Source organism: Ictalurus punctatus, chromosome 10 (assembly GCF_001660625.3).
Source record: "Ictalurus punctatus breed USDA103 chromosome 10, Coco_2.0, whole genome shotgun sequence".
Lineage (NCBI taxonomy): Eukaryota > Metazoa > Chordata > Actinopteri > Siluriformes > Ictaluridae > Ictalurus > Ictalurus punctatus.
The window spans coordinates 17109297-17136260 of NC_030425.2; the positions used below are offsets into that span (position 1 = coordinate 17109297).

Consider the following 26964-nt stretch of genomic DNA (forward strand, 5'->3'; position numbering starts at 1 on the left):
TGGAGGTGTGAGACAAACACGCTAATCACTAAGCCACCATGCCCCCATCACACTGATCACTCTATATACAGAAGGTGTACTCACTTTCCTTATATCTACTCATGGAGCTGAGAACCAGGTGGCTGCTTAATGAACAAGTACAGTAGTGCACTGATTGTAGTATAGATACCATTATTCCAAATCCCGTGTAGTACTCTCATTTTGGTAATAGAGAGTGGAGCTGAATCCCAAATAACTTCTTATTAGTTATTTAGTGCACTAAGTAGACTATAGACATCATTATTTTAAGCCCTATATTTTGCACTATTACACTAAATCCCAAATCACTCTAGTTTTTAAAATTATTAAGAAAATATGTAGCTGAATTCCAAATGACTCCTTATTAGATGTATAGTGCACTACGTGTCTTGTAAAAGCCACAGTTTCTCATACTATAATGTGACCATGACGTTGCAGTGATGAAAGAGCAAACGTTGCATAAGAAAAGAGGAACAGTAGCTGAAAATAAACATCCAATGTCTGGTATAACACTACCCCAATAATATCTCATTTATTCAAAGAATAAAACACTCTGTTTCATGCTGTTATAAGAAAATAATCAACAACAAGGTGGTGTGATGACAGTGGCAGTGTTACTGTTACCACCTCAAAGGTTTGATTATTTTCCTATAACAGCATGTCCATGTCCAGCAAAGTGCTTTATTCCACAGCAATTTGGCAATCATTAAAATGGTTTAATTCATTAAAGAATGGCACGTCATACTTTTATACATTTATAGTTATGTTTAATGCTCTGTGAGACAAATGAGTTCCTGTTCTCACTTATGTTATGGCAGATATAAACAATCATTCTTCAGACCAATCAGAATCCAGAAATCAATACGGTTTGTGTAAAATAAATAAGTAATGAAGCACTGGAACAGCTGATGGACCATTTTATCAGCTCTGCATTCCATACAATACATCAATCCATTTTCTATACTGCTTATCCTACTGGGTCGCAGGGAAACTGGAGTCTATCCCAGGGGGCATCGGGCACAAGGTGGGGTATACCCTGGACGGGGTGCCAACCCATCACAGGGCACACTCACATACACATTCACACACCCTGCCAATCAGCCTACCATGCATGTCTTCGGACTGGGGGAGGAAGCCGGCGTACCAGGAATAAACCCCCGCAGCACAAGGAGAACATGCAAGCTCCGCACACACGGAGGGAATTGACCCCCAACTCTGGAGGTGTGAGACGAACATGCTAACCACTGTGCGCCCCATACAATATATATTGAATAAAGAATAGAACCTAAAGAATAAACTCTAATCAACTTTATTGTTATTTAGAATAACAATTATAATATTAAATGTTTAATGAGACATAAAATATCACAATAAATGTGTGTGTGTGTGTGTGTGTGTGTGTGTGTGTCTTAACCACTTGCTAGACATTGTGTACTTTTTTATGTCGTAGAAAATTTGCACCTACAATCAGGAGTGACAGTAGTATCACAGACAGGCCATGGTAATATCTACTTCACAATAAGTTGTGAAGTAAATTTTCTAATTGGTGAAAGGCGCTTATACCTCTTTTTTACTTTCCATATTAAAAATTTTACACTTTACAAAACAGTGGGTTGGATTAAATATTATTTTATTTATTTATTTATTTATTTTCAATAACATTAAATATTCTTTAAAATACACAAAAATAGTGAGTATGGTACATATGTATAAACATCTAATATAGCCTAATGAGATTTTTTTAAAAGTTATTTTTACTTTTTTATTAAAATTAAAAGTTGAACGTAATACCCAGTTTCCTTTTTAAAATACATAAGCAATGAATATTTAAAAAATTATGTATAATTTTTTTTTGCCAATTTTTGCCAAGATTTTAATTTTTCATTACCATTACAAAAAAGTCATTCGAACCGTGGATGAGGTTTTAATTTTTACATTTATGTATAAAATAATCATATTGCTTACAAAAAAAAATCCTTATTTTTTTCCCCACATTTAATCGTGCAAAAGTCAAAATTAGCGACAACTTCCCTGCAGAATCCGGGCGTCGCTTCTGCGAGATTTGATTGGCTCAACTGGCCTGTCCATCATTTTATACATGCCCCTGATTTAAATAAGGGGGCGTGGTTATTGTGCTTCATGCTACTAAAAGTTCTCAACATGGCGTCGCAGAGCATCGACGGAGTGAATACGATGGAAAACGCGAGTGCAATTTCATCTCATCCCGGTTTTAGCAGCGAGAAATATTCTTTACTGGTCGTTGTCGGGGAACACACCGCTGCCGGCTCTGTGGAGTATCTAGTTTCGGAGATTGAACGAGGTAAAGTTTGTGTTTTTTCCTGATAAATCGTTGCAGTGAATCAGGAGGCAGCAGGGCTTCCTTCGTATTTAGGGTCTGATCCGATTTACAGATGATGAATAGTGAAGAGTTTAAGCTCACTTTAAGATAAAATCGGCTACATTTTCCACTTATAATAGGATGTGACAGCTTTTTCGCTGCACACAAACATCCTTTAACAATAACAAGAGTTCTGTGATCACTGGCTGAATCTGAAATGCTTCTTTACTTTAGTCTAGGGCACGAAAGAAGAAGCACTCCCTCATGGCACACTATGTAGTGCACATACTGTATACATCCTACGCCCTAGTGAGTGGGGAGCTGTAGACATAATCCATTAGTTTTCGTAGAATATAGTAGTCATTGTTTTTAGCTTATGTGGTGTATTTGGGATTTAGCCCATGGTAAGAAATCAAGTGCACTGGCTGGACTTCTCTATTTCAGAATAGATTGAATGAAGTGACTTGACTTCAAGTGAATGAAGTGATATTTGTCAGTGTAAAATGTACCTGATTTTACGGTAGGCTTTTTTTTTAAAGGATGTTTTAAGCTGTCCCTGAAATCAAACTTGCTGTTTCAGAGCTTTTTGTGCCTGTCCCTTCATGTTATGGACACCAAATATGATGGTGCATTTAGGAACAACACATGGTTTTGCTGTGTGTCTTCTCCCACATCATTCCCTTTTCCAGCCATCACTTGCTGGAGAATAAAGAGTTGGAGGTAGTCTCTCTTTATCTACCACTCTGACACATCACATGTCTCTTGGTGATGGCCCTGTGGCTGTTTGTCACCACACTGCTGATGCTCGACCTTGGCTCAAACATGTACAGCCTAACTCCAAAAACATCTCATCATCTAGGATATCATCCTGGTTTGAGTATACGGGCGTGGGTGAAGGTGGCGATGAGAAATCCTGCAAAGCTGAAAAAAGACTTGTTAATCTTGTCGTGGTTCTCCATATTTAGCTAGTTCATTAAACTGTCAGGATTATTTAAATTCATCGCAGGGTATGAAGTATCTCAAATGTTATTGGCTGTTGTGACAACAAGCACTTCAGCACCCTATCACTCTGACTTCCTGTTTCAACTGGAAATGTTGATCAAATCATGGCTCTCAAACCACTTTAAACAGTTTGTATGAGTATTGTATGTAATGTATGTATATGAGCACTTGTCTTCAAACACTGGGGCTAATTTTCCTTTTATAGACCCTTTTAAGGATGCTAGAAAATATATCTAGGCCTAATGGCACACAGTGTACATCTGCAACCATAAGTTATATATGCAGTGCATCAATTTACACTCTCAGATCTGACAGGAAACTGCTGAGTCGACGTGTCCTCTCCATGACTGCACAGTTCTAATAATGAACAGCAGAAACGCTGAAGCTGGGCCACTTGAAAATAATTATAACCATGTGGTAGAACACGGCCTTCGTACAGAACAATTCTGAAATGCAATCATACCATTTCTGTGGTTTGTGTTATTTTCTAGTGAAATTGGCTGGAAATAAATCATTTAAACCACTGCAACCCTCACCAGGATAAACAAGATGAGGACAGTTAATGAATGAAGGCAGTGAACATTCACACTAGCAGGTGATGGATTGTCTGTTGCTTGTTGTTTGCTTCTCTGGGCGTGGCCTGTCCAGTGTCTTTTATTTTGTGATCGTTGTGGCCAAAAATGTTTGATTTTGCTGCGACTTTTTTCAAAAATTGTAATGCAATTTGCAGATCATTTTGTGCTTTCTTTTTGCGGAAAGCTACTTGAATTGGTGAAATTGCAGTTGCACGAAATGGTCTTTCGCAGTGATGTTTGGTAAATGAGGTCTTTTAGCTGTACTCATGTTTGATGCACGTGAATCGAAGAGGGCTTTGACTGAAGTGTCTTGTGATGGCACATGACGCTTCTTGGCCTGAATCTGTGGAATGTTTTTATTTTTATATATATATATATAATTTGTGTTGTCTGTCTGTTTTTGAAATATTGCGGCGTTTCTGAAGTCCCAATGCTTTGCCGAGTTTTCTTCCATACTGTTTCTGACGAGGGGAACTAAATCATCAGATCACATGCTCTGCAGAATTGGTTTGAGGATTCGTTTGAGCTGATTGTTTAGATTTAATGCTTTACAGCATCATATCTACCTGAGCAATAATGTTACTGTTGCTGAAATCATGCATGTACATGGAATGTAATAACTCATGGTGAGGTAGTTGACTAGTTAACTGCACTAATACAGACTAAAGAAAATGAATGAGTTCGTGATTGTTATCCTCTTTCTAACAAAGTTTATGACCTTGAAAAAGTCATCATTTTATTGGTGAATGTTTTGGCTATGAGATGTAGTGTTCTGTCTTCCTGTCTCTCTAAATAAATAAAACAAATTCTGTCTGTTTAACTGCGTGTAGACTGTGTATTATAAACATGATTTATATGACTGCTTTGCATCAGCCTTTATTTTTCATCAGTTCATGTGCATCACACCACTGTGAAATCTGTGAAGTTTGAACATGCATCAAGCTCTGAATTTCTTTTGCCTAACCCGAGAAGCTAGTGAACAGTGGTGAAATAATGTCATTTACTGTTTTTAAAATCTTATTACATGAGCTGGAGTGATTATTCTACACTCATGTTAAATATATAAAGGGAGGGAGGGAGGCAGAGAGAGGAAAAGGGGGGGAAATGATGGAGAGCAAGTGAGAGACGAGGGTGAGCTGTAAAGATGGAAAGGAAAAGAGATTAAAGAAATGGAGGAAGAGGCAGAGTGAAAGAAGATGGAGCCGGAGAGATTAGAGGGAAGAGAAAGGGCAATGAGAGATGGCTATAGAGGAAAAGAGGAGGGGGAGATAATCACAAAGATATGCAGAGAGAAGGGAGTGAGAGGAATGGGAGAGAAGAAGAAAACGATTGGAGGAAAGCAAGAGAAAGGGATGGAGAGGGATTGAGGGGAAAAGATTGGGGGAAAGGGAAGAGAGATTTGAGAGGGTAGGATAGAAAGATGGAAGGAGGAGAGAGGAATGGGAGAGAAGAAGAAAACGATTGGAGGAAAGCAAGAGAAAGGGATGGAGAGGGATTGAGGGGGAAAGATTGGGGGAAAGGGAAGAGAGATTTGAGAGGGTAGGATAGAAAGATGGAAGGAGGAGAGAGAAATGGGAGAGAAGAGACAGGTAAGGAGAGGGAGAGATATTTGGAGGAGAGCTGTTGCTATAAATACTGCAGCTGGTTTGCGTCATTCTGGCTGATGTGAACGAGAGAACACTACTTTGTCCTCCATGTTTAGTGAAGCTCCGCCTCCCGCACTACACCCTGCTCTTGAGACGAGTACCACATTCAGGCGTTCTGAATTATAAATTGGGACCATTTCCTCAACTGGTGCTGGGGAGTTTGTTTGCCACTGATTTTGTTTTCAGGGTACTTTAATGGGGAGGTAACGTCTGTAAGGGTTCTACAAAGACAACACCACCTTTTGTGACCTCACTAGGTCAGTGTGTACGAGTGCTCCAATACTGCAGGGGGCGCTATTGAAATGGTGTGAATTGCTTGGCTGTGCCTCTTTTGTAGTGACCCGTCACCGGCTTGGTTTATAGTGTGTTCATCCACAGACTTCACCCAGCTGCCGTGTGTGACATGGAACCAAAGTCTCCACATGATGGCTGTTTACGTGTACATGATTAAGTCACGTTGTTGAACAATTACGGCGTCTTGTTTACGCAGATACGTCATATTGTGGCATATTACTTGCACAATAATGTCATTTTGTTTACTCAATTGTCATTTGTTTACACAGTTACATAATTGTTTATGTAGTTGTCATATTTTTACACACGTACAGTGTATTGTTTACACATTTACAATGATATTGTTCACACAGTAACATCACAATTTTTTTGCGATAACATCGTCTTGTTGGTGGAAGATCTCCAAACGAAGCGTGCGGGGGTGTTAAGGGTGCAACGTGCAGGGGATTCGGCTTCCTCATTGTGCTTCTTTTATCAGCTCAAAGTCCAGCAGCATGTGTAAAGAGGAAGCTGTGTGTGTGTGTGTTAGCATGGCTGTGTATCACACCTCAGTCATGTCTTCAGATTATTGTACATCGTCTCTGTCGTGCCCATTCCTTCCTCCATCCTCTGATTCTCAGTTTTTATCTCTCGAGACCCATGTAACTGGCAGTAAGACACCTCTTCTTTATTTGTTTGTTTATTTGTTTATTTATTTATTTATTTATTTATTTATCTTAACACACTGACCACCATTTCCTCCTTTTCCTGGTCAGACGACTCTGTTGCACAGATCACAAACCGAAATCAGTCACTGGCATGTGACTGCAAGTGCACAGCAGGACTGCAAGATTTTTAAAAATAAATAAATAATACTTTCCTGAAAGAAAATTATAGGAAGCCTGCTTTCATGCTTTGCATGGCTGACTCTTTAAAGCCATCTGAGGTTTTCAGCGGCATGCTCGAGAAAAAGGATGAAGGTGAACTGGCTGGGCTGTTAGCTTGTTTCGCTCAGCTGTGTGTTTGCATTGTGAAAACGGATGCTAATGAGCAGTGGCGTCTCATTTGTGCAGCACCCAGGCTACAATTCTTCCTCTGGTTTCAGAATCAGTTGCTGTTGGTGTTTTTAATTGAATCCTTTCGCTTCTCTACCTTCCTCCTCCATGGACTGTTCATCTTTTTTTCCTTCTTACCGATTTTGTTTATTGTTCTACCTTTTTCTTATTTACTGTTTGGTTCTGCTGTGTTTTATAACGATTCAGGTTCTCTTACAGCTTCAGTGATCTGAATGTCAGCTTGTTCTATTCATATATTTATGGTAAAAATATTATGAAATTAATTCTTTGAGTGGCCTCTACTTGAGTCTCAGGGGAAGTGGGTGTGGCTTCTGTGCCAAAGAAGGGGGTGTGGCCTTTGTATGTGATGAAGGCGTGGCCACTGTCATTCCCAGTGAAGTAGGCACAGCATCTGTGCTGGTCAATTCTAGTTGATGAGGTGTGTCGACTATAGCTGTACCTCCTAATGAAGGAGGCATGGCCTCTGTCTTTCATTCCTAGTAAAGGAGGCGTGGTCTCTAGCTGTCAGTTATAATGAAAGGAGGTATGGTGTCTGTGCTCATCAGTGAGCGTGAAAAAGGTGTGGCTCCTGTGCCTGTCCGATATAATAACGGAGGCGTAGCTGTCCTCTCGCTGGGGTCCTACTGAAAGATGTGGTTTGTCTTTAATTCCCAATAATGAAGGTGTGGTCTGTGTGCTTCAGTCTCAAAGATGAATTCATGGCCGCTCTGCCTGTCCGTATTAATGAACGGAGGTGTGGCCCCTGTGCTGATTTAAGGATTTGTGTCCTCTGTAGCTGTCAGTTCCCGTGAAGGAGGCGTGTTCTTTGTGCAGATCAAAATCCTAATGATTGAGGCGTGTCATGTGCCAGTCAGAGTGAAGGAGGCATGGCCTATGGGCCTGTCGTCGCAATGAAGGAGGCTTGGTCTCTGTGCCAGTCATTCCCAGAAGAGGAGGTTAGCCCCAGTGTTTGAGGACAAGTGCTCATATTTTTTGAGTTTTATACAGACACTGGTATGTAGATGTGGTATAAGTAAAATAACCATGCTGAAGTGTTGTGGTGGTCTTTAGTTCTGTCAGATGATGTGACATTTTTCCAATATAGCGCAACATCGTTTGTTTTACAGTACAATAAACTTTTATCAAAGTTCAGCTCTTTTCACATCTTGAAAAATTGTTTATTCGCATTAATCCAGACAGATGCCATCTAAATGCATTCTGCATGATTCTCAGTATTCTGCAGGTTTGCTTTCATTCAGCTTGGGAATGAAACAAGTAACTTTATCCTTTGGGAAGCGTTTTGTCTGTTTTCTCCGGAGTCGCTCTGAATTGCTGGTTGTCCAGCCGCAGCCTGGTGGTCGAGTGTGTGTACAGACAGTCAGGTTCAGGCTGACTTATTTATTTATTTTATTTTTATTTTTTAAAAAGACTTATCTTCTGTGCATTGCTGTGTTGGAAATCAGCAGAACTCCTCTTGTTGTTGCTTCTCTCACCACTGAGACAGCAGGTGACCTCATCAGGAAGTGAATAAATAGAAAATTCTGTCACTGTTGCGGGGTGTGTTTGCCAGACACGACTTTGCTGAATACTTTCAATCAAACTGCCCTATATCTGGCAAAGCTGACTGGTTTAAAAAACTGAGGTCAAGTCTGTGTTTGTCCCATGTAGACTGAAGCCTCCACATTCACACGTTGGGGAACTGTTTTCAAAGATTTTCCACAAACGGCATTGGAAATAAATTTAAATGCGAGTTAACGTGTCTGTGTCTTCTATATTAGTTATATTTGTGTCTAGGGCGGGTTTAACTCACATTGCCTTGCAGTAACTCGGTGCAGAAAGTTTTACAGCACATCGCTGTTGCTTTCTGGATGACTTGATTTAGTTTTTAATAATGGCAACTCTGACAGAAGTGCAGCTGCTAACGTGCTTGTGCTAATATGTTGGCGTTTCTGTAGCAATGGCTCATGCACAGGGACTTGTACCGCAGACGCAACACACACACCTTTTAAAAGCATGTTTAATCGTTTACATGTCAGTAAACTGAGATTTTTGCAGATCGTGTATGGTGAAAATAGGATGCATTTCCTGATTAATATTATGCTTTCTTTGAGGAAATTGTTGACTCACTTAGCTTTGCTGTGCTTTATTAGCATAATCAAGTATGCTTGATTTTGTTTTTCTGAGCTACACATGTTTAAACATGGATGTTTGGAATTAAATATTAGTGTTTTTCCCTCCTCAGTGAACAGTTTCTCAGTCCTACACAAAAGCGGTTTAAGAGCGGTGGTTATAATGGCGGTCTTTGTGCTTTGAGACCCCTGGTTAACTCATTTATACAGCTTCTGCTTTATTCAGAGGACAAATGTTTACTGTGGAGGATAAAAGCTCTGTGATTATGGCTGTGTGCTCCACCCGCTACCCTGCCAATGTAATTACTCTGCACTCCGAGGTCACATTGACAATTACATTTCATTATTGCATGCTGAGAGCCAAGGGCCACGGTCTGGCAGGATATAGAAACGTCCAAAACACGAGTCCACAGCGTCCTGGAGCTAATTTTACCCAGCCGAAAGATGAGCATACTGTACCTTTTTCCTCTTCTGAGAGGAAAGAAATCCATCAACACTGAGAAGTGCAAGCTTTTTAATATTGGTGGGTTATTTTTTATAACAACACATTTATCAGTGTGATGGACTTCATTTATTTTCTCAGGTTCTGTTTTTCCTCTCGGTTCCTTCCTTGAATCGTGTGTTTATAGGAGATGCACTGATCCACTGACAAAAATATTCATGTTCTATAAATAACCTTAGCATATCCAGTAGCTAGGTTTTGATGTATTAAATAAGGAATAAAATACTCGGTGTCATCTTCAAGGAAAACCATCAACGACAGGAAGATATTGTTACCTCCCCAAAGTTATTTTCCCATTACAGCATGTCCTGAAGTGTCTTATTCCTCTTTTAAAAAAAATTGCCAACAATTATTCTTTTTTTTAACAAATGACATCATACATTTTATCCGTATATAGTTGCATTTAATATTAACAAGTTAATTTGTGTTCTCACATGCGGTATAGCAGCTATAAACAGTTATTCCCTCACCAATCTCTCCAGCTAAATTCCAGCTTTGACACTGGAGACTCCTTCCATAAAGGTTTCATCAACGTCTACTTACAGAACAAGTCACCACCTCAACGTATTTATTCAAATCTTTTTATTGACATGCTGCCTGTAATAAAGTGTCCTCTCGGTAATAAAATGAACACACCGTTGAGTTTGAAATTTTCACTGCTTCATGTTATCGGAGTATGAATTTATTTACAGAATTTTCATGATTTTGTGTAAATTATAAAGTGAGGTCCTCATCCTCTAGCTGTCATAATAGCGTTTATCATTTAACCACTTTTTAAATATTTTCCTTGTGATGCATCCTGTAGCTACTAAATATTTGAAGCTTTTTCAATTCATTCGCCGTTTTGTATTTACTACTTCAGTAAATGAGTCTCTTAATGTGCATGTAAAGATGAGCAAGCACAGTGCTGGTACACGCTTTCCAATGCAAGAGCCAAACATTTGCTGAAAATTAGAGATGTCTGTCTGGACAGGACTGAAATAAACATGAGGTATTTTGGGAATTTCTTCACAGCAACACTGCAGATCTGGACGAAAATAAAATGACACATTAGTAGATGGGAAGATTTGTGCCTCAGTATGAGAGTACCCCATGGCCAAATCTTCAACCTTAATAAAAGGCGCATGAAGTGTGTCGCAGCCGTTCTTCTGCTCTGTTTGGGACACGCCCGGCCCTATATTTGGTGTTTCTGCATGTGAAGGCTGCTCTGTCTGTGGGAAAGTGAACTTTGAGCGTGAATAATTGACCTCGGCATGCTTGATGTGCTCTAACAGACCTGTCTCTGTCTCTCTCTTATCTCTGTTCTTGATGTAGGGATTCGCTCCTGGGATGTTGACCTGTCCTCCTGTAATTTGGATGAGCAGCTCAAACTCTTCGTCTCCAGACACTCCGCTTTCTTCTCCGAGGAACTCAAAGGTACGAGCTAAACCATGTGACTTGACAACTATGCCCCCCCCCCCTTGTGTCTATGTAGGGGTACGCCGCCAAGAGTTATCACTTAAATATGCTTAATCATAATGTCTTGAGCCAATTGCGTTGACGCAGCGTCCTTGCTTTTTGTAGCAGTAAATGGAGAATGTCTCGAGTTTCACTTTTCTGTGAAATAAAATCTATCAATGTTTGTCTTTGCTAACATTAGACAAGAATGTGGTTAATATCAGTTAACTAGGGGTGTGTTTAAAAAAAATAAATAAATAAAATTTTTTATAAAGGTTAAAAAAAAAAAAAAAGATAAAAATGGCACATGAGACAAAAAAAAGCTGAACTTTTGACAGAAGAGGATTAATTGAGTGGACATGTCAAATCTAACACTTTACCATTCAGCTTATTTGCAATTATAATTAGAAAGCTATGTAAATGCTCCTGTTCTCCTGTGCCAGTGCAAACGTGTTTAAATGGCGGAGTAGAGAACTGAGTGATTTGTGAGAGGATTATATCCAAAATGTACTGCGTTTTGATCCTTGCTTGGGGAGACTAAACGTTATTCCTTTGGCAGGTGTGGTAATAACTTCTTCGTCTGACTATAGTTTTAAATTATTAGATTTAACCTGAGTCCTGAGTGGTTTTGTTTTAATTATAATTTATACTGTGTTTAATGTTGTTCATGTAAGAAGCCTGGGCTGCTTGTGGTGGTGTCACAATGACGACTCCACCCTTGTCTTGAATTTTTTTGTTTCCACCAAAACGAACCGTTTCTTGACCACCAAATACAAGACCAAGAACAACAAAATTGGACTTGCGTCCTTGTGATGTATGTTCGTGGCAAGTAGCCTTGTGAGAATGAACATGCAAGGACTCAAGTGTTTCTCAGGGGTAGTCTATGCTTTGATTCAGGTCCCCCCCCCTAACCCCCCCCCACAAGCCAGTGCTGGACAAAAAAACCCCAAGATGAACAAGTACATATTCTGAATCATTTACAAACCATAGCACCATTGGCCAAAAACAGTTTAGTGCTAGTTATCAAAGCAGGGTTGTATATCTAACGGGCCTCGTCTTTATGAAACATCAGAATGAACTTTGTGTTTGTACCAAGCATGCAAAGATTTGACCACTTTATTACAAATCTCTTGCCTCATTACATGTCCGTATAGGATTTACCGCACTGTTTAATGTTGCTGGTGTAAAAACCAGGAAGCGGTGTTGTCAAAGGCTTGGAGCCGGAACAATTTTGTTGCCATGGCAATTGGTAATTGGCATAACCATTATTAAAATAAGAACAATGTGGCTTAATATGATTGAAAATGACCATTTTATTGGTGTGATGCTAGCAAAACTTTAACTTTGCTCTTTAATCTCTGATGGTTTTGTGTTTTGAAGAATGTGATGTTGAAATGGTTCTTAGAGCCAGAAGGAAAATTTGCACAGCCTTCCATGGGGTGTTATTTTTACACTGCACTTCAGTCATCACCCACAGTTGATGTAATGGTTAGATTTTAGACAGCAGGAAATGTGGGTACTTTTTACAAAAGTCTTGTTTTTCCCCTGGTTCCCTGATGCAACCCTGCGATGGTTTTAATGGCGAAATGCGAAGACTATGACTAGAACTGGATGAACTTGTTAATTGGGTTGCATCATGTTTCAGAATATGGGGATTTATCATGGCTTCTTCCTAGGTTGCTAGGTTGAAATGGGGATGGGCGATACATCAAAAATGTATAACAATACTGGATAACATGTCTATGATGTGCTGTGTATCATGATATACACTGTAGGTTTTCTAACAACCTGCCAGCACAACAGTAGTGTTGGAGGAATAATAATAATAATAATAATAATAATAATAATAATAATAGTAAAAAATGATAATCCTGTGGAAAATTGTTAATTTTTTTTTATTACTACAAATACCTATATAAAATTACAGTAAAGGAGGGAAAATCTGTAGAAACTGTTACTGTTTTGCAATTTTTAGGATTTAGTGCAAAATAACCTCAACCAACTGCTTCCAATAAGTTTGGGGGTGTGTGTGTGTGTGGTATTGCGCGCTAGGGATGTCACGATACCAAAAATCTAGCTGACAGGACACGGGCTGAATGGCGATGCATGGTGGCCCATTAGGAAGTAGTTTATAACATTGCAATGCGTTAACGTCTTTAACAAATAACTGTCTATCGCAAACATTACATGGAGCATAACGTTAGCTGGTTTCACGGCCACAATGCCAGGTGCCTCAAACAAACATAATATAGGACCATCTTATAGGTGCTTCGCCAAATTCCAGGCGTTTCCTCGCTTTGTTTGAAATGAACGATAGCATCGGTTGCACACTGGAAACCGATACTAGCTTTCCTCTCAACGAGTCGGGGCGGGGCTTAAGCTTGTTAAGTGGAGCTAAGCTTGTTAAGCTAAGCTAAACTTCTGTAGTTTTTCCTGTGTGCTTGTAGGCATTCCTCTTCTTCACCACTTGTGGACTGCCTAAAACACTTGTGCATATTTGCTGCCCCCTTCAGGTCTGGAAGAATCGCAACCTCATTACTTTCGTTACAAACGGTGCTAATGCTACTGCAAAAAAACAAGTACAGTCACGTTTTAAGAATGTTGGTACCGAAGTATTCGTTCTCGTGACATCCCTAATATATGCAGTATCTCACAAAAGTGAGTACTCCCCTCACAGTTTTGTAAATATTTGATTATATCGTTTCATGTGTCGACACTGAAGAAATGACACTTTGCTACAATGTAAAGTAGTGAGTGTACAGCTTGTGTAACAGTGTAAATTTGTTGTCCCCTCAAAATAACTCAACACACAGCCATTTATATCTTAATCGCTGGCAACAAAAGTGAGTACACTAAGTGAAAATGTCCAAATTGGGCCCGAAGTGTCAATATTTTGTGTGGCCACCATTATTTTCCAGCACTGCCTTAACCCTCTTGGGCATGGAGTTCACCACATTTTACAAAAATGAGAGGGGTGTACTCACTTTTGTGAGATACTGTGTATGTATGTGTGTGAGTGATAGATATATAGGGATGCAACAACTAATCGATCACTAAAATAATCGAATTTCATGATGGGTTAGTTGGGTCTGTGATGTCACTGTGGCTAGCCCCCGTCAGTGACGTCACTTCACAATGGTGAAAAACGCATTTCTATGAATAAAACACATCTGAAAAACAGCGGAGGTCACAGAATGTGCTGCTGCTGCGGGAAAAGTGCGCGATCCACATCATCCAAAACATGAGTATTTTATATTAAGCGCGTCAAACCTGTAAGTGTATTAACGTGGCTTGTGTGGGATGCTGTGACAGATGCGTGTGCTGTTTAATGTGTTCCACTCATGTTTTCTTCAGCTCAGTAATGACATTTTTACCTTTATATCCTTATCTGTAAATGTTAGAAATTCACGCCAGTATTTCCATTTTACATAAAGTCTCGTCCTGACAGCAAGCGAGTCTCCATTAAACCTCACTGAATGAGTCCACACATGCGTGTCAAACAGCGTGCCATAGAAAGGAAACGCAATAACTGTCTAAAATATACATTTTGATCAAATATGATGTTTGACGCTGTATTTAGCGATATTTGTGTTTGTGCGCAGTAACCATAATGGGGTTTTAACCTGTCATTGTATATAAATGTAAGATGTGTGTTATATTAAAATAACATGTTACTGTGTTCAGATGAGTGAATGTGTTACTGCAGAACATTCAACCTCTTATCAGTTATCACTTAGTTTGTGCTTTTGTTTTTCTTTTTCTTTTTTATAGTATTTTAATATAGTGATTTTAGCGTCTGCTTTAAAGCTTGTGGACAATCAGTTTTGCTTTTTTTTCTTGTTCTTCTACTTCTAATTATTTATTTTATTTTTTAAACCCTTTGTACATGATCCACATAGATAAATTTAATACACTTTTTTTCATAGCATTCAATTTGCGCAATGTTTTGAAGGACAACATCGGCAGAATGTAAAATAGCTTTCACATTTTTTTTTTTTTCTTTTTAAAAAAAAATAATAAATACAGCAAATAAAAATGGGCCTTTTAATCCCACTAACCGATTAATCTGAGAAATAATCTACGGATTATCAAAATAATCATTATTTGCAGGCCTAATTTTTTTTTTTTTTTTTTTTTTTTTTTTTTTTTTTTTGATACTGTGATCCCTCTGAAATGTTTATTGTGACACAATTTCACACTATTTATCTTGTCTTCATCGGGAAAACGCGTGAAGTGGATGGGAAAGGTTGAGAAGTACGAGGCATGGTTTGGAAGACTGGAATGGAATTCTAGACGAGACCGGAAGAGAAGATCTGAGCAGCTGATGGTGCAGCTGTTCTTCCCCACCTTTAAATCACCATCTAATGCTGGATTGTGAACACGTGGCACACGACTCAAATTCTCCATCATGATGAGATGACCGATTATCAGCTGCTAAAGGAAGGAGGATGTTGGAGAGCAAAATAATAAAAGTCCCCATACAAAGTGCAGAAAGACAACATCCACTGCAGCATTCATACTGATGCCCTGTTCACCTGTTATTAACATCAGTCTCAACTGATCTGATCACAAGTGAACAGCTGAAATGCATAGCCGTGTACACCTGGCATTTTTAATGTGTCTCCAGTGGCCGCTTTTGATCGGATTTCATGCGTCGTTTCCATTGGAGGAAGGGTGTCTCACATTTGTCAGTCTTCCGCTCAGTCTTGTTTTCCGGCAGAAATGTCCTGTGAATCCTATCTCATTTACCGTTTACAGGCTGTTTTAAACTTTTAGATCACGTGGTCTGTTGACAAAACTAATAAATGATCAGGAGCTGAGACTAAAGAAGCTATGAAAGCAGCTGCTTTCGTGTGTATACCGTTCAGTGCGATTTTCAGATGGTCTCGCAATGATTATGTATTTTTTGGGTAGGACAATGATGCAGATCAGGTTCTTTCCTTACTGTCCAGGATGTATTGAGACGCTTTTGTGTTCACACTGAAAATTATATATGTGGTCCTGTGCATCCCAGTCCAACTCTGAAGGTGGTTTGAGTGATTGGATCACTACACGTCTCTGACACGCATTGCAACTTGTTCACACCTGTACTTGGTGTCGATGGGGCAATATTCACTTGTGTAACAAAGACACCCATAAAAATCTAACAAAAACAATACCAATCATTGAGGCAGAACTGTTCACATCCATCATGTCATCTTCTACCAGGTGTGACATGAATGTCAAATCTAGAGTCGTTCTCAGACTTCAGGACAGTACAGAAAATCCAACATTTTTCACTTTTTCAAAGTGATATCTCAAAGTGATATAACTCAAGCTATACACGTCACATTTCTTGTTTAGGAATAAACTGGGGGCGGGGGGGGTGCTGTTATATGAATTGTTGATTTATTTTCCTATAAGTGAAGTCTTTTTATTTGTTGTTCCTTTTGTACCACAATTTTCCAATGATTAGTTTTTACTTATTAAGGAATGACCTGTTGTACTCGTGGAACATCCACAAGGATTTAGTTGGCATTCTCTCACAACTCGCGCTCTCTCACTCTCTCTCTCACACACACACACACACACACACACACAGACACACACACACACACTCGCACAAAGTTGAAGATGAGACCAAACAAATATGCAGCTTTCGCAAAGTCCTGAAGATTTACCACAGCTGTTCCTCTGGCTGTTACAAAGAGCTGACACTGGAGACTCCATACATACAGGCCCTTGTGAACAAGCTGTTATAGAAACATATATTAGAATGTGTGCTTTTAAATTTAATTGATACCTTTTGACCAATCAGATTGCAGGATAGAATGTGGTAGAAAGGTATAAATATAATCTTAAATGACCTAACAACCGCAAATTAATGAATTAATTATTTATTTTGCTTTTAAAGCAGTGCGGACTTGAAGAAAGGGCCTTAATTCTGGTTCACTGACTCAAAAGTGAAATAGTCCTAAAAAGATGTCATGCATTAAATCATGTACTATGCAGTGGTTTAACCGGTTTATTACTATTAATGGAGAAATTAAGAAATTTTTACATTTGCATAGTTAACCAAGCTGCAGGGAAATGCTGCTCTCCTCTCACCTGTGAAATGTAGCAATGTTTTTTTTTCATTCAAATATTAACACTGAGTAACCTTCACTTTGTGTGTGTCTTTCAGGGATGAGTCATATGATTTCCACTTCAAGCAACAGAACAGGGTTCTTTTAGCTTACAGCTATTGACCTTTTACTTATAATAAGATCAGCTGGTAGGATTCCCTTCTGTGGCTAGACATGCCAATTACTGTTGGGTTATGTCTCAAATTGTGCATTATCAATAGTGCACAAATGGTCATTAGCTTCGCCCACAGGGTCAATTAACTGAAACCTAATTAATCAGGCTGAAAAGTCATAGTTAATGTAATGTGACCTGTAGAATATAAACATGCAAAATGGAAATGATGGAACATCAAATGGTGCAATTTTAATACTCTAAGTGGCTACTTTAAACTTTTTGCATTTAGAGGATAGCATTTTTCTGGTACAGAGCTAGCTTTCTGGACAAGAAACATGCTACTTATCCAGTCGCTAGCTAATACTAACTAGCCAGTGTTGGAAACTCAAAAACGAAGACCAGGAGACTCGCTAAAGCTTCAGCAGGATTCTTTGTTGTAGAACATCAGGAGAATCAGTCTACAGGTCAGAACGTGCTTTCTTGTGCTACAGTCAAGTCTAAAACAAACTTTACATTGTAGTTTTAAAGCTATTTAGAGGACGGTCCTTCCATGAAAAGACAAAGAACTCAGTTGATTACTGTAAACAAAGTGTACAAAGGAAGTTAGCAGTTGTAGGAACCCTCCCCAGACCATGGAGTTTCACCAGCCCTTAATCCAGTCATCATAACTATATCACTGTCTATTTGATTACCATACAGCTAAAAGAAGGTCCACATCTAAGACCTTATATTTACATTTGACTCTGACAATGATTACATCATGAACGATGGTCGTCAATTCAGTGACTGAGACAGAGGCACCAAGAGCCAATACATACCAAAGGTGATGGCTTCAGTAAGCCATTCTAGTTTGACTCGCACAAAGGTGAACAGGATCTGGCTGAGATCTCCACTTAGCAACTCTGTTTAAGAGTGTAATACAGCTGATTCTTTTGCTTCTCTAAACTTGTGTGTCTGATACACGCACAGTTACATAGTTAGTTTTTTACGCTGGTCCAACACTGCTTGTAGAAAACGAATTGAGCTAGTCGTGGATTGTCTCTAGTTAAGGGATGAACATCGTCACACATTTTATTACGCTTCACGTCGCTGCCTGGTCTCTACCACACCTGCGTCATTTCACATCTCATCACCTTTTTTTGTGCAAAGGAAGTTTTTAAATATTTCTTTAGATCCATCCTGAAAACAATTAAAACGGCTTTTCTTTAAAAAGTGTATAGAGTTTCAGAGTAAAATAAGTAGGTGGTGCTTTGTCAAAATTATTTAATTCAAAAGAAAAATTCTGTATGGTATAAAGAAATTTGGCAATTAAAACTACACCAAAGGGAAAATGTTTAACTGTAGAGTTTTAGCTTGAGTTGTGTAAATATTAAAATTTGAAGAATAAAATAAGTTTTGACACCCTTAATTATTAAATGATGGATGGCTTACTAGACTACATTATTCATTGCACTATATTATTCATTTATATTTTTTAGAGCTTTTGTGGTTGGAATGCGTCCTCAGACACACTCTCTGTGTGTGTGTGTGTGTGTGTGTGTGTGTGTGTGTGTGTGTGTGTGTGTGTGGACACTGTCCTAGTCACTTCCAGGCAGGAGGCTGAGTAACAGACGAGCAGCTGCTGAGGAATGCATAACGTCAGAGACATTACTTACTCTCCACTCTGCACACACCATCTGTCTCTCTGTCTTTCATTTACTCTCTCTTCCATGAACCTGCATTGTTCCTTTTTTTACACACAGTCTTGCTTGCATTTTTTTTTTTGTGTTTATTTCAAGGCAGTTATATCAATTGCTTCAGATCCTTTGTCAATATTTTAATATGTAGTGTGGTGTGTGGGTTTTTTTTTTTTTTTTTTTTTTTTTTTTTTTTGGTCTGCCAAACTGAACTATAAATTCTCACCTGGTCTACAAAATTCTTAGTATGTACGTGTGCTGGTATGGCTAAATCAGCCATAAATTACCAAGCATTTTGCCAGCACAGCTGATTTACATTTAGCCACGCCCTTAAAACTCCATAAATGGTCAAACATCAAAATGGCGATTAAGTGTGTTATGCTGTCCTGTAGTGCAGCGTGAGCAGCAGTTTGAAACCGTGTGTTGGTCTGTCTTCACGTGTCTCAGAGGAAACGTGTGTTAACCTTCTCTTTCCCTTGTTGGGAGCTATTCTATGAATTGGCCAGTACCAAATTATGGAGAAAATGAGGAATTTTTGTTTTAAATCAAATAATCAGAATGAAAGCTAAAGCGTTTCTGTAAACATGGGCTATGGCAAGCCAAGTGTAACTGCACACACTTCTACAGCATATAGAACCATTTCTGTTTTAAGGTTACTGCAAAGAGTACATTACTTTTAAGGTTTTTGTAATTAGCCAGAGTGCATATTAGCCAGAGGGACTCGAACTCACTCTGGTGTATAGAAATGGGCAAACATGCCTTTCCTCCTTCTCCCCCAACCCCCTGCAAATCCCAATAATCCCCCCCCAAAAAATCTTTCCTGTGTTCCAAGAGGTGAACTTGTCTCACAGGCTTTCATTTTTCTAATCCACCCATTTATTGGTTTACGGTCAGACCCTGTTGGAAAACTCAATAAAAAAAATTAAATATTCAGCAGACATCAATAGATAATCACTCGGAGCCTAGTCATGAGTCTCTGTGTGAGTGTGCTGACTGTGTTTATTGAGCTGGCATTAGCAGTGTATACACTGATGCACTACACACAGCTAATCACAGTGCCCTAATATGGACTTTTAAGTGTCTGTTCATTCATTCCCTTGTTTATTCAGTTTAATCTTTTATCACTTAATTCACTCCTACTTTTGAACTCCTGCTTATTTTTGGCTATGTGTGTGTTAGTTGGAGTGTCCTGTTCCACGTTGGAGGTTGGTCGCCCTTGTAAAAACTTCCTGTGCTGCTTAATAAAAACAGCTGTGACTGCATTTTTCCCACCATTACATCCAATATTAATGCTGTTATAGGAACTTAATCAGTGACCGGCTGGTGTGATGAAGCAGAGTTAATGTTACTGCCTTCCTATGACATGTCCCAAAGTTGTTTTTTTTATTCCTCTTGTATCTCAGCGATTACAGTTTTATAGCAATTAAAGAACAGCATGTCGTTCTTTTTTTTTTTCCCGTTAATAGTTGCATTTAATGTTGTGGAACATCTGCTAAATAGGTTCTTATTTACATTATAGCAGCCGTAAACAATCTTTTTTTTTTTCACCAACCTTTCTTCTTTTTTCTCTTTTGAAGTTAAGACATTCATGCAGTTATTCATTTTAGCGAGAAATCGAAAACTAAAACTTCACTGTTTCACCAATTTATAAAACGAATCAATGCTGTGACAACAGTCAAGCACTGGGGTATGAATTGTCATAATAAATATGCACATAATCCATAAATACTTCCTATTTCATATAAAAAGCCTCATCATAAGCCTAATATTGTACTTGGCACTTTTTAACAAAGATTTTTTCTGTGTTTGGCTAATACTAAAATCCATAAACTAGACATTAACAATGAAAACCTGCTGTCTTTGTTTTCTAAAATGTGTTTACTGGAGACAAATTGCATTGATCAGCAGAATCCGCATGAGAATATGCCATGCATGCAGATAAAGTCCTACAAATATGGGTTCATTTGATCCGACACCTTAATAAAGCTGACTCCTTTTATACTAATTCACTGACTTTAATGGTAAACACCTTATGAACTTGATTATATTTGCATTGTAGCATAGGTTGTCTGTTTTTTTTTTTTCTTCTCTCTCTTTTTTTAAATTTTATTGAATATGAAGTATTCGAACGAAGAAAGCACTAAACCACAGCCAACATGTTAGTTATTTTATTTATTTACATATAAATAAATAAAATAACTGGGGCATGCTGGCTGTAGTTTTGTGCTTTCCTCGTTCGAGTACTTCATATTCAAAAGAAAGAAAGAAAACCCCACATTTAAATAGTTGAGATCTCAGTCACACTTTTAATCCAGGCATCTAAAAAGTAAACTTTTTTTTTTTTTTTTTTTCTTTGGTAAGAAATTCATTCCAGGCTTAAATACATGACACGTTTCTGACTCGCACAGTTGTTGTAACAGCAGAGTGTCTGTGTACAGGAAGGATGAAGTTCCTTCCTATCATGTCTGCTGTCATGTTCAAGGTTACATTCAACAGTTCAAGATCACTTTTTTTCACACTGGCAAACAGCAAAGTGACAGCTGACTGACTGACTTTATTTTCAGTGGACAGGACTCGGGTGAATTGAAAAGACCAATCATAAATGTGTTAGCGAGCATGTTTACAAATGTTTGTTTCCTCGGAAACCGGGGCTAAAATGTCAAAACTAATACAATTCAAGTCAAAAGTATGTGAGGCTATTTAACTGCACACTTTAAAAAAATAATAATAATTGAATGCGGATTACCCAACATAAAAGTCCCTGTGAATGAGCTGTTACTGTAGAAACGATAACGTATTAGAATGAGTGTGTTAATATAAACTTGCCATTTGTAGTCGCACTACTGTCAGAGGTGCTGTTCTAGAAAATTTGACAGAGCTTTGGTATAAAATGGGCTGTAATAGAAGAATTTCAGTGTTTCAGTTTTGCCTGCTGCATTAAGGCAGAACATGGACAGCATTATTACTTTCCATTTCAGCATTTTGCCTCTAGGTAACATAGATCTCATCAATGCAAATGTTCAGCATCAAGAACTGTTTACTTGCATCCGTTAGAACCTTAGGAGGCTGGTTAAATAGGGGAAATGGTGCTACCGTGTAAAGCTCTAGTGTGTTTCTGCAAGCACTCTTGTGCATTCCTGAAGTGGTTTGTTTCACAGCAATAGAGGGGACAAAATTACAATCTAAACACAATCATGGTCAAAATCGGTCCTCCACAAGCGGGTTATTCAGGACACAGCTTGGCTTAATTTTCTGCTTCCAGTAATATAAATATAGTCTCTTTTTTCCCTCTGACATAAAAGTGATGTTCCTTTTCTATACTTGAATAGTTCATTTCATTTAGTAATGAAATAAATATATTATGTTTATAGTACTGGAAGCATTTATGTGCTCGCATAGTTATTTAAAAAAAAATAAAAAATTCTTTATGCTAATTTCAGGGAGGGTTGTTGCATGTTATAAGTAAGGCTACAACTAAGGTTTTTGTTAATCAGTTAATCGACGAATTCCCCCACCCTAACCCTACTCTCTCTGTCCAGGCCAGAGGACACTGCAGCACAGTGGAGATGTTCTGGAGACCCAGGTGGTTGTGAATCCATCCCACAGTTTGGTGTGTTCAGAGGTCAGACATCACCAGTGCTGTGTTTTGTTTAATTATGAGGTTTTCTTAACTAACAAGCATTACAAAACTGCTTTGCTTAAAATAGTTTGATAGATCACTTAATTAATCCCTGAAGGAAATTCACAAAATAGTGGTGTCCTTTTGATTTGATCTGCAATAACTCAGATATTTTTCACTTCCTTACCAGTGTAAAGTGTTCAGCTAATTGAAGTGTAAACGTAATTTTTCCGCATCCTCTTGACATTCTCAGTCCAACTCCATTTGGTGGAGGTCTGGGAAAACGTTCAGATATCGCTGTGACTGAATTCTGGGGGGGACGGCAAAAATAAATCTGACTTTAACGACAATAAAACGACTTTTTTAAAATTATTATTTATTTACTTTCAAACCTTGCCTGGGCATCCGCCTGCAAAGATCACATTGTATAATGACATAACAAGCATAGTGGTAAAACAGCCTGATTAAAGTTGTCTAAAACACGGTGTGCGATTTGATCAAGTTGTTGGATGTGCTGGAGCAAAACTGACACAACCCTCAGTTTTTAATCGGCTAGTGTGTGTCAATGTCCTGCACCATCAACTCATTTATCAAAATGGAGATCTTTAAAATATTTGAACTTCTGGTTGAGATGCAAGCATTACACAAACATCTTTCAGTTCAGGAAATTCTGTTTTCAGGACCTCTTATGTAGAAAATGTCAATTTCACCATGTGAAGAGTTTTTCCAGGCCATCACACAATTATTTAAAATATTCATAATGTAACATTTTTGTGTGGTAATACTTTGTATGGTAAGTTAACCTCTATTGGTTTCCTGTTTTGTTTTGCTTCTTCCATTTCAAAGGTCCGTCGGCTTATTACCGACGTGTCTCGTCACAAGCTGCTGATTCTCGCCGGACAGTGTGTGGAAGACTCTGGTGACCTTGTATTACAAACTGGGTGCTTTTCACTTAATGACTTCATCCAGATATTTGCTCATGAAGAGGTGAGGAACTGGAAATAATATCCATTTTGTAATACCCCACTGATTTCTGTGTCAAAATTGCCACGCAGCATAACATTTTTATTTTTAATTCTAATGCAGATAGGTGAGATGTTAAGCTCTGCAGACCCTACACACAAAGCAAGCCTCACACTGAGTTGCCCTGTATCTGGATCATGGAAGAGCTCTATGTTGGAAAAGCACAATTTGCAAGACTTTATTGAAATCAAGACCAACCCGCCACCAGTGCTACCCGAGATGGAAGGTCTGCAGGAGTTTACGGAGTATCTTTCTGAGTCTCTCGAACCTCGGTTGGCTTTTGAGCTCCTTGAGCCTCCTAGCACGGTTGGCTTTCTAAAACTGTCGCGTCCTTGCTGCTATGTGTTTCCTGGTGGTAGAGGGGATTCTGCCTTCTTTGCCGTGAATGGTTTTAACGTCTTGGTCAACGGTGGGTCTAATCCACGCTCATGTTTTTGGAAACTGGTGAGACATTTGGACAGAGTGGACTCCATACTGATGACGCACATTGGTGCAGATAACTTGCCGGGTATGAACAGCTTCCTCCGGAGAAAAATGGCAGAGCAAGAAGAAGAGGATTCGGCTGGCTCTCAGAGCAATGAAGATTGGCAAAGGAACTTAATATCTCCAGAAATCGGGGTTGTGTTCCTTAATGCTCCAGAAAGACTTAAGACACTCCTATGTGATCCTAAGGTCTTGCGTGGCTGTGATCAGGTTTCACTTACACTACAACATCTAGACAGGTTATCTATCTCTCCAGAATCCCTCAGTCGTCCTAACAGTCCAAATGTTGAACCGCTGATCCTCTTTCAGAAGATGGGAGTTGGTCGTTTGGAACTGTATGTTCTTAATCCAGTCAAAGGTAGTAAAGAACTAGAAACGTTTATGCAAAAGTGGCCCAGTAGTGCCTCTGGTGTGAAGGGTTCAGAGATTCCTTTACCCTGCCTGGTTTCAATATGTGCACTGTTGGTATGGCATCCTGCTAGCCCTCAGGAAAAAATTGTTCGTGCTCTCTTCCCTGGTTGCACACCACAGGCAAAGATATTTGATGGGTTGGAGAGGTTGAAACATCTAGACTTCCTTAAGCACCCAGTGGTGAGTTTAAAGGATCTTGAATCATCAAAACCTGATAAGCAACCAAAGCGAACAGAGAGCAAAGAGAGTCTTAAGTCTCTCACCAAAGACTCAAGACCCGGAAGTGCCTACCTCACCAAAGACAAGGTAAGCAGAATTGACGTAAAGAAACAAGACACTAAACTCAAAGCCAAATCTATAAGTGAAACAGGCCAAAAAGAGAGTAAAGAAGTGGAAGAAAAAGCAAAGCCCAAAGATGAGGTGAAACAGAGAATCTCTAAGCCTGAAAAGCAATTGGCTAAAAAGGAGCCTGTTAAAGAAGAGAAAAAAGAAGTGAAGAAGAAAGAGGAACGACCCTCTACAAGTCTTTCTAAGAAAGACGAAAATGTTGAGAAAAAGAAGGAACCCATGAAGAAAGAGTTGGGATCCAAACCTAAAAAAGATATTAAACCTGAAATAAAGAAAGAGATTAAGAAGGAGGTTAAACCAGAAGAGAAGAAAATGACTACTAAACCAGTTGTTAAGGATGCAAAGAAAACCCCTGGAGGCGTGTCCGCAGATGCGAGGAAACAATCAGGCAGGAATGGGTCATTAAAGAAAGACTTGACAATCACTAAAAAGGAAAGTTTATCTAAAGGGATGAAGTCAAAAGCAGAGAATAATGAAGGGCACAATCTGAAACCAAACTCTGATCAACAGTTGTCTGAGGATATTGGTGCAGACTTTGAGAAGTTAAAACTAGAAAATCGAGTATTGGATGAGGAAGGGAATTGTTTAGGTTCTGTCGTTAAAGGCACTGAGCAAGCTGAGAAAGATCAACATCAGTTGAATGGAGCACAAAGTGGAACAAACTTGTCGGAAACTCCAGAGAAATTTCGATGTACAGAGACATTGTCTGCCTCTCATTCTGCACTGGGAACTCCTTCACCACTTGCAAAGACTCCAAAAAGTGAGAAGAGTGTCAATTTTGAGCTCACACCAATGGAGAACAGGTTAATAGATGGAGTCCTTGAAACAGGGTCTCTAGCAAACTGTGCAGGACAGGCGTCTTTCTGTCAATATCCTGAAAATGATCAAGGCATTGGTCCTGAAGATACTCATGAGGCAATTAGTTCAAAAAGTCATGTGACTGCCAACTCCACATCATTTAAGGACATACTCCCAGATGCCTCCTCCACAGTCACGTCCCTGCTTGCTGAGGAAGGTTCTCCACACTCAACTGAAGTTGATAATTCTTTATCAGTTTCTTTCGACCAAGTAGTCCCCCCTGTTGGACAAACTGAAGACAGTGTATACACCAATGGACATTTGGTGGAAAGTGACTCAAAAGCGCATATGTCGTTACCTTTAAGGACATTCCATAATAGTGACAAGAACTATAACGGGCCTGAGACACATCTCTCTGGCCCGCAAGGTCTTCTCCCTGATATGCCACCTCATGATGTCGATCTTTGTTTGGTATCTCCATGTGAATTTGAGCATCACAAATCTCCAGACAACCAAACAGGGTTAACTTGCCCAGGCGCCCACAACTTCTTGCCTGAGAGTGACAAGTCTCAAGAGCCTGCTAAATCACTTTCGCAGTGTAACAGTAACAGTGTTTGCTATTCTGCACAAGGCCAAGAGACCACGCCAACCTCCATCAGCGACTCCCTTCCTACAGTCTCAGACTCTGATGTCCCGCCAGCTACCGGAGAGTGTCCTTCAATTAGTGAAGATTTGGATTCTGATGAGGAGTCTGCTGACCTCTTCCAACCCCATCATCCACATGATCATCCCAGCAGTCACTCATTCCACATGGATGTGGCACATTCTTCTCCAGATCCCCCTCCACCACCAATGAAGGACTTGCCCCCCCTCCCACCCCAGCCTGGCGCCTGTATGGTTGACCCTGAAGCCGATTCGCTAGGCAAGTCTTCAAAGAATGTAGCTGCAAAGGCCAAAAAACCAGCAACTTCTGGCACACAGAAGATGGCAGCTGCAAATACCTCAGCACAAAGTAGCAAGACAAAGGCCGGTTCTCAGGCAACAGCAAGTGGTACAATTAGGTCTTCATCAAGCTTGGATGCAAAGTCAGCTTCTCGTAGTACCATTGGTAACACAAGACCAATGTCAGGAAGTTCTAAACCACAATCAGGTGTGCACAACTCTGATTTTATTTTACAGTATGGGTCAGGTTTTTGAATGGTAATCTTATAGGCCCGTCCTGGAGGTTCTCCAGCTTCCCTGCAGAGTTTTAAGCTTTCTGTTCTTCTTCTAATTCTTTAAGCACTTCCCCTTACACTAATCTCTGGGAGAAATGGTGGCTCAGATGTGTTAAGGCTCTGGGCTATTGATCAGAAGGTTGTGAATTTGAATCCCAACACTACCAATTTGCCACAGTTGGGTCCTTGAGCGAG

General features: G+C 39.3%; 1 protein-coding gene across 3 annotated transcripts in view; it reads left to right on the forward strand.

Annotated features, from left to right (window-relative positions):
• The first annotated feature begins 2147 nt into the window (after positions 1-2147).
• Positions 2148-26964, forward strand: part of map1sa (microtubule-associated protein 1Sa) — a 28251-nt gene continuing 3434 nt past the window's right edge. For 2 of the 3 annotated variants that reach the window (XM_017477825.3, XM_017477826.3), the window contains exons 1-5: positions 2148-2338; positions 10853-10954; positions 22410-22492; positions 23336-23476; positions 23576-26702. In XM_017477825.3, the coding sequence (XP_017333314.1) occupies positions 2158-2338; positions 10853-10954; positions 22410-22492; positions 23336-23476; positions 23576-26702 (3634 nt within the window). In that variant the 5' untranslated portion in view covers positions 2148-2157. The remainder of the gene's footprint in view (positions 2339-10852; positions 10955-22409; positions 22493-23335; positions 23477-23575; positions 26703-26964) is intronic. The other variant, XM_017477827.3, reaches the window with a different exon arrangement.